This window comes from Micropterus dolomieu, linkage group LG23 (assembly GCF_021292245.1).
Source record: "Micropterus dolomieu isolate WLL.071019.BEF.003 ecotype Adirondacks linkage group LG23, ASM2129224v1, whole genome shotgun sequence".
In the NCBI taxonomy this organism is placed as follows: domain Eukaryota; kingdom Metazoa; phylum Chordata; class Actinopteri; order Centrarchiformes; family Centrarchidae; genus Micropterus; species Micropterus dolomieu.
In genome coordinates, this window is record NC_060172.1 from 9858644 (window position 1) to 9867956 (window position 9313).

General features: G+C 37.6%; 1 protein-coding gene across 1 annotated transcript in view; it reads right to left on the reverse strand.

Moving 5' to 3' along the window:
• LOC123962991 (rho guanine nucleotide exchange factor 12-like) overlaps nt 1-9313 on the reverse strand; it is a 42162-nt gene that overhangs the window by 25590 nt on the left and 7259 nt on the right. Inside the window, exon 2 of the mRNA XM_046039505.1 lies at nt 1689-1780. Within this exon, the coding sequence (XP_045895461.1) occupies nt 1689-1780 (92 nt within the window). The remainder of the gene's footprint in view (nt 1-1688; nt 1781-9313) is intronic.

Genomic DNA, 9313 nt, shown 5'->3' on the forward strand with positions numbered 1-9313 from the left:
AAAGGGGAGTAGTTGAGTTAGTAACATGCACTAATGGGATGAGGTTGCATACAGAGGGAGAGAAAGTAGAGGAGAGAGGAGCTCAGTGCATCATGGGAAATCCCCCGGCAGTCTAGGCCTATAGCAGCATAACTAAGGGATGGTTCAGGACTCACCTGAGCCAGCCCTAACTATAAGCTTTATCAAAGAGGAAAGTCTTAAGCCTACTCTTAAATGTGGAGATGGTGTCTGCCTCCTGAACCCAAACTGGAACCTGGTTCCACAGGAGAGGAGCTTGATAGCTGAACGCTCTGGCTCCTAGTCTACTTTTGGAGACTCTAGGAACCACAAGTAACCCTGCATTCTGGGAGCGCAGTGCTCTGGTGGGGTAGTAAGGTACTATGAGCTCTTTAAGATAAGATGGTGCCTGACCATTAAGAGCTTTGTACGTAAGAAGAATGATTTTAAATTCTATTCTGGATTTTACTGGAAGTAAATGCAGAGAAGCTAAGACAGGAGAAATGTGATCTCTTTTCCTGGTTCCTGTCAGAACACGTGCTGCAGCATTCTGGATCAGCATCATTTATCTGTACATTGTGTCAACAGTAACAGCTTTGTTACAGCCACAAAGTAATACTCGTGTTCCTTTCCCCGTTTTGTTTTCATGTGGTTAGTGGAAGTTACAGTTTCGAGGACAGGGAAAGTGTAGCTTCAGGCAGCCACAGCGGAGACATCTTCAATTCAGTTCAATTTTATATATACAGCACCAAAACACAACAGCCATCTCATAGCGCTCATAAAAGAGCCGGTCTAGACCGTACTCTGTGATATTATTTACAGAAACCCAGCATCCAACATATGTGTAGCGCAGACAGATGTGACACTGCACTGATGAAACGAATAAAATAAAAATTAGGTCAAAGATCAGAATTTACCCACTGTTACATATCCACAGTTTTTGTGTTTTTCCTAATGACAGCGAGGTGACTTCATGAACAAAAATAATTAATTTAAGCGTTGTTTTGATATTCACGTGTTAATGTTCATTGACACTGAATGTACCAGTAGCCCCGCCCCCCCCCCCCCTCAAATGTTGGTCTCATCTTGTCACCCTAGCTGCAACTAACAATTATTTGCATTATTCATTAATCCGCCAATTATTTCCTTGTTTTATAAATCATTCTTTCATTTCGTAAAAATACATTTTCATGTTATTTCTGACCAGTCCCAAACACAATGATATTGTGTATACTATAATATAAACAAAGAAAAGCAACAGATCTTCATATTTGAGAAGCTAGAACAGGAAAATGTTTTCATTTTTGCTTGAAAATGTAATTAACCAATTAATCAAAATATCAAAAGTTGCTGATTAATTTTCTGTTGCTTGATTAATTAAGTTAATTGTTTCAGCTTTAAATTTAATCTCAACTCAATGTCTCATCGCTGTTAATACTTTAAAAGTTTAAAATAATGCAAAAAAGTCCTAGTCCAATAAAGGGAAGCACTGTTATTTATTTGTTAAGCCAAGCGCTTGATTGCCACCACCGGTACTTTACATCTAAACCTTCCTACTGGATTTAGAAAGTGCTTCACAGAAGAAACGCTGCAGCAAGTTAAACAATTTAAGAAACAATCAACTGAAACTAAACTAAATTGTATAAATCAAGCACTAAAGTCAGAGAACAAAAATGTTCTGTCTCTCTTACCAGTAGGGTCAAACTCATGTTTGAGTGAGACAGAGGATTTCTCATTCTTAGGTTTCTTGTCTGTGGGGTCCTTGTTGAGAATGCTTGGGGTCCTAGAGAGACATGTAGCAAAGGGAGGACACAAAGCATTTAATAAATAAATCTCAATAAATAAATACATTTCAAATTTAACTAAAAGCATTAAAGATACACTTCCTGACTTTGATGAAGCTTTCCCTAAAATCCCAAATTTCCTCAATAAAGATGTTTTGAACTTCAACAGTGAACTGCATAAATATCAAAAGAAGTTGCTGATCTAGGTTCACTACTGGGTGCTGTAACAATATCAGGGAGTGTATCTTTAAGACAATATAGAACAATTAAACGTACAATATAGTGTTAACAATGTTAATATTCACATTATTATGTCAACATTCAAGTGTTCAGTGTGGTCGTAGAAGTATGTCAGAAAGAACGTTAGCACAAAATAAAAGAGGATCGACATGTTTCATTGCAAACTGGCAAGCCAGCAAATACTGATTCTGGCTCAATTTACACGATATCAGCCCAATAATGGCTGACTCGATAGATGTGCATCAGGAAGGGCGTCTTGTTTCAACACTGCCTGGAGGGGATGCATATTAAGCACTTCATTTCCTGCATTCTGGGAAATTTTTCTATACCAATTTCTGCTAATTCTGCAATTTCTGCATCACTATATGAAAATATCTTTATTTATGTAAAAGGAAACACAAAAGTCAGGCGGCACATGACAACACACAATATAAAAATATAATGCGGTCAGGCTCTCTGGCATTCTGTATGCTTTCAGATATGTATTCACTTGTAAATCAACTTATCTCATTTAATATCATTCCCACTGTGTCAACACACACGCAGGCATGATTCAGTCTCCTCTTCTGTGTCTTTGCATGGGGATGTAATCTCTTTAAATGTGCATGTGGCACCTATTTGTGTCAATGATAAATTAATTTATTTTAATTTATTTTTTAAACCCCTGGACTTTAATAGCGTATGTGTTTCAGCAATATTTCTGCCCATGTTCACAACTTTCTGCAAATTCAAAATCTCTCCCACATATCTGTGATATTCCCAGTGAGTTTTGGAAAGGTGGTAAAAGTTTCAAGCCCTAAATAAACTCACCATCATCTTTTCTAAATGTTAACACATATTCCACTAAATGACAGCAAATCAAAGTTGTACTATTTAAAGAATAAAGTCTTAATTCAATCAAAATAAAGTCATAATATTTTTTTTAATCTACCTTCCCTGATGACATGGTAGTATCCCCTTCAGACCATCTGACAGACTGTACTGGATGAAACAAGTACACTCCTCTTTATCCGAGGTGGAAAACCGAAACTAACTATAAACACTTCTGATAAATCTCACCACAAATCCACACAAATGTTCACTTCACCACCTCCGATGAAGTGCAGCTCACAGCCGCTGGCACTCATTCTGATGAAGTGCATTGAGAAACTGGTTCTCCATCATATCAAAGACAACATCCCAGTGACCTGGGCCCTCACCAATTTGCATTCAGAAAGCAAACAGATCTAAAGAGGATGCCATCTCCACTCAGCCCTCACACACCTTTAGAAAAACAACACCTACATCAGAATGCTGTTGGTGGATTTCAGCTCAGCATTCAACACAATTTGCCCCCATGAAACTATTTGGATTAAGTTTCACGCTCTGCAACTCGATATTGCACTTCCTTACAAACAGACCCCAGACAGTTCGGAAATCAGCCTTACTGAGTGGTGCTCAGAGAACAACCTACAGTTCAACATCAGGAAAACCAAGGAGCTCAACGTTGATTTTGGGAAAAAGGAGGTGATGACACACCCTCCTGTTTACACCAGTGGAGCTGAGGGGGAGCTGGGAAACAGTTGCAGGTTACTGGGAATCAACATGCATGTAAAATAGTTTTATTTTTCAGAAGTTGAGTGAAGCTGAATAAATCCTGTCCCTTCAAGTTCTTCACCTTGATGCCAATGAACCAAAACACAACAGCCTTCTTTGCCACTCATGCAGTGTACAGTCACGCCTTCCCATAGACAACCACTGTAGTATTCTCCATCCTCATATCAATACAGTGGAAGGACAAAGTTGTTGATGTCAAATTTTTAAATTACATTTTTAGAAAGACCTTAACAGCACCCCTCTTCCTTAATAATAATAATAATAATAATAATAATACTTATTTGTAGAGCACTTTTCAAAAACAAGTTACAAAGTGCTTTAACAAGTGTAAAGAATAATACAAAAAAACAAGATAAGAGCATGAAAACAATCTTTCTTGATATTTGCTTAACTGATTTAATGTGCATTTTCCTTGTGGGAGGTGGACCTGATGGCGGTAGGTTATATATTAATAGACGAGGTTCACCTCTCCATGTGCCCCATACAACCACTCCTACTCGTTCCGCAAGAGGGGTTTTTGTTTGTGCTGCTGTTCCTCCCGTGGACAATGGGGGCCCTGGGGTTTTAACAATGCCTCCCACGTCAGAGCCAACTTACTATACTGTGGCTTTGTGGGACAGATTCCCGGAAACGGAGACCAGGGTTTTTGGCTTTGCTCCAGTTTCCCGAACGTGGGAGAAGGCTGGAAAATAAATGGAGGAGGGAGATGGAGGAAGGAGGAGGTGCACTGCACAAGTGTCTTTGAGGGAAGACAGAGGACAGGGCTCGTTCAAATTAGCTCCCAGAGAGTGTGAACAATCCTCTCAAAACTAACCTCATGGTCAGGTAAAAGATGATGTCATTGAAATCCTGGGATATCAGATTCTGACAAGTAGAAGACAGAAAACCTGCATCTTCCTTTATGTCGAGCTCCAGTAAAATAACCCAGACTAAATAGCTGAAACGGATTCCACTCTTCTACTCTCCTAGACACAACAAAACTGTCTCAATTACAGACAAAAAGGGTGAAATTAGGCTGGAAAGGACAGTATTAAGGTTGTAACCTTGTCTTTTTCTCTGAGATTGGAAGGCCCACTTAGGGAGCCTCCTTGCTATGGTTGGGGGAGATTAGCAGTTGATAAAACATGGCGAGACAAGCACAGATTGCATCCTGCAGTGACTGGCAGCTAAGTAAGTACTGCTGGATAAGAAGGAGGAATTCAGCTTCCAGCTTCGATTCAGGTCAAGTGATAACTTTAAAACTTTGTGGCACAAAAATACTGTACAGAGACACCATAAAACATTACTTTTTCACACAAGAACTGATAGCATAATGAATGTATGGTGACTATAGTGACCCCAAAACTAAAATGTTCACAGGTATAAGGAGAGACAAGTTTAACTAATCCCTTTCCCTGTGCAACATTAGTCAGATCATTGCTTAGCAATTAAATGTAGTAAATGGTAAAACTCAAAACCTCCAAAATACATGGGAAAAATTGTAATAGATTAAAACACTGCCTTTATCTGCTAATGTAAGTTAGTAGCTCAAAGCGAAGGAGCATAATTAACTACATTATTTTGAGGGGTTAAAAAGAAAACAAAAAAAAACATGTTTAAGACGAGCAAATTCACATCCAAAGTGTAGTATTTCCCTACAGTTAAAGGTAATGTTAATGTGATATCATCATGTATGTAGCCATCAAGTGGATATTTAAGACCCATTTTTAAAAGAAATGTCAACTCAAAACAAGTCAGCTTTAAGTAAAACATATAGTAGTAGTAACACGGAGCTAACATCTATAATCTAATCAATGCATGGGGAGACATACTCAACATTTTTTTGAGGGTGGTGTCTTTTTTCAGCTATCCAAACCCCAATGGACAAACTTTGTAACACTTTCTGAATTACCTCAAACATGATTTTTGGCATTTCTGTACTGCAATTTCTAATTACTTATCAGCCGGCATAAATCTAATGCATTGTTCCGTTGTTCCTGCAGAGTACTTTTGAAGCACCAAAGGTTCAAAAGGTTCACCAATCAATGATTACAAGAGGAAAAGTGTTCATTTCCATGTGAAAAGTTTAGTGGGACCACGATTAAAGGGAATGATTAATTTACTTATTGTATTAGTGTCACTCGGCTGGGATACACGTCTGTTGGCTAATTTGTCCAGAATTTCTTTACTTCCTTACTGCACAGTTATCAAAGGCGGACAAGAAAAACTCTAGCAGCACTCCACTTGTGCCTTAGATGCCAAAAATACCAGACAATTCCTCTGGGATGATAACAGCAAAGTACTCAGCTCCAGAGGATTGGAAACAAAAGTTCACTAAGAGAGACGCTAAAACTCCAAATACAGTAGATCTCCAAATTTATTATGATTGCAGGAAGATGTAGGGAATCGTTGATTTTTTTTTTTTTTTATGTTAATCCACAAATTGATTAATTGACTCATCGTTTCAACTGTGAACTGTTAGTAGTAGGTAGTTTTAATTTAAACTAAAACATTTTATAAACTCTTCACATTTTTTGTGTGTAAAAATCTTAATTTATAAAGTAACTAAAGCTGTCAGATAAATCTAGTGAAGTAAAAAGCACAGTATGTCCCTCTGAGATGTAGATCAGTAGAAGTAGAAAAGACTCAAGTAAAGTATAAGTACTTCAAATTTATACTTAATAGAATACTTGAGTAAATCTGCTTAATTACTGTCCACCACTGATTGTACTTAACAGTCTAGGGTGTTTTACAGCCTTGAACATTTAGCTACTTGATTAGATCATTCCTGGGAGTTGACAAGCTTATATTGAATTTGGATGTTTGTGGTGATGCAGAAGTGGGAGCCAAGTGGTGTCAGATGCAAACGCCCAATGATTCATTATTGGAACATACATGAAATGATGCACTCTGGAAAGCTCAAACAATTAACCAGTGAAGTTATTGTTTACTGAAAGGATTAGTCTGGTGTAGGGTTGGGTATCGTTAAAAAAATTTGAGTGTTGAAAGTAAACAACGGAAAGTTATTTTGTTAACTTTCAATCAATAAACTGAAGTGAAAGATTGCTTTTTCCTTTAGCTGTGAGTCGCAAACCTTCTCCAAAGCAGAACTTATACACGACTGTTTAAACAAGTCGCTTAACTACACTAAAGACTCTCAAACAGAGGAAACGAGAGGCTGCATGTCCAGCCGATCAAACCAACTGCATCTGAATCTGCAGCCGGAGGCTCCGTGAGTAAAATCAGCTTTTTTAAATACAGTTTACAGTGCAGGAACATAAGGGACAAAAGGCGTGCTCTTCTCTTTCTTACGGTGTGTTATTTGCATGTTTGGCTGCAAGCAAAACCATACAGATAGTCATTTTTTGCCGCGATCTGGTTACGAACAGTAGGTATCGATTGAAGTACACGGTTTGACTGGAGACGTTTCGATTCTACTCGATACTGGGCTGTTTCGGTCGATACCATAAAGGTATGGTGTAGCGATACCCATCCCTAGTCTGGTGATTTGATCCTACTAACAAGTATTGTCTGTGTATGCAAAACCTGATATTTATGTTATGTTCTGCTGTCCCATTGAACATTATTGTTAACACACACACACACACACACACACACACAGTAGTTTATTTTAACTCCATGTTTTGACTAAATATTCATGGCCTGCTTTTGAAATATTTACAGCTTTATTGAGAGACGGACTTGCACATTGATAGTTTTGGTCTTTTCGTGGATTTTGTTTACAAGAAGAAAAATATAAACTATTAGCCTCGACCTTAATTAATTATTTATCTTTAAAGACAAGTAAATTAAAGGGGTGACTTGCAGGAAATGAAAGTTCAAAAGTTAATTAAGTAAAGAGAAAGGTGGCCACCAAACCTGTTGTGGTTGAAACAAAAAATGAATGATGCCATTTTAATTAAGTCTTCTCCTTTCCTACCTTTTAGTTGATTTGTATACACACATATACAAACACAAATACAATTAATTTTGCATGGTTCTCATTTGGTTATTTTTCTTAATAATTATTTATTTATATTAAGCTCCATGTGTAGCACCCAAACCTAAAAGTCTTTAACTACACCACTGGAGTCTCACTGTGCTGTTGCAATTTTTTCTTCTTATCATTTAATAGTGGTGCATTAATTTACAAAAGGCAAACAAACAACGGCATCAGAGGATTGTTCAGTCTCCCAGATGAGGAAAAACTGTAGGGTAGTTAATGTGATATCTGGGTTTGAGTCATCTTTCTGTTCTCATTCAAATAATATTTTTTTAAGGAGTTTAATGTACTGAACATTGATCTATGTGGATGTGAAAGAGAGTAGAGAAAACAATGGTTGTGTGCTATTAGTAAGCCGTTAAGGCATAAATCATGTTGTATTTTAATACATCTCACTGCATTCATAATAAATATTTTTACAAGACACTAGATATCAGCATTAACCAAGATGATCATCCATCATAATGTACAGGGGAAAAAACCTGTGATGTTTACTTGAAGTTAGGAGCATGGAGTGCAACGTTCACCCCAATCATGACAGGTATAAAAAAATAAATCTACTTTCAGTGGTGCGAAAAGTTATATTTAATTCTTCCTGACCACTAGAGAAAGACAACGGAAATCCAGATAGTTACATACCATCTTCATAAAATGGTAGTTACATAAGTAACTCTCATAAGGGATTGTAATTTGAAACAATCAAGAGCTAAAGACCGACAGTAGATGGGTTTCTGGGTTTGTTCACACTTTGAAAGACAGCAGCCAAATGACGAGATTTTGAAAAAAAATGAATTCAAGCGAGTGAGATTTAATCACGAACCCACAAAGCAGCCCGTTTCTCACATTTGTGAGAAGTGAAATTTCAAATGACTTTCACATTCTTCTAGAGCAGGTCGTCCACTAATCATAGGGCTGGCATTTGCTTATAAATTGCTCCCAATGGCCAATTGGTGTGTGAATGGGTGAATGAAGGGCATATTCTAAAGTGCTTTGAATATATGCAACCATTTACTATTTACTCATAGATGAATAGAAACTACAACTAGAAAGAGCATGCAGAGAAATGCAGTGATGTACTGTCAGTAAATGTGTATGCTAGTTCATGTCAGTTCAAATTTTTTTCATTTTTAACCAAATAATTAATCTGAAAGTGGAAAATGTACATGTTTACATTATTGGTTTGGAAGCTGAGATGTCAAAGGCTTAGCACATAATCCATTGGTTTTTATTATATTACTTTAATGGGACTGTTTTATTAGGGGGAACTTTCAACTGTGCATAGTTAAGGTACATGGCAGTGAGGAGATAAAACATCAGGCTGCAACATTAATGTTGTATTTTTTTGAATTTACTCTCTATGGGTATATATGGTGAAACTATATCAAACTGAGGAAAAATAGTTACACTATAATTATTCTTTAAAGTAAACCTAGAATGCACAAACTGCAGATGTTGTTATACATTTAAGGATCCTCCTGTAAGGATACAGCTGCATAATAGGGTTCTTATCTTTTTATTTGCATTAAAATGTACTGCAGTAGCATGACAGTAGGGTCTGTCTGGTTGGTAGCCATCCCGCACTGATGTATCGCCAGTGTCGGTCAGGAAGGGCCAATGACCTGGTGGGCCCGACAGACATTGTTTAACAGTGATGTCACCACTTCCCGTCAGAGCCCAGTGTGGGGGGGGGGGGGGGGGGGGGGGGGGGAAAACA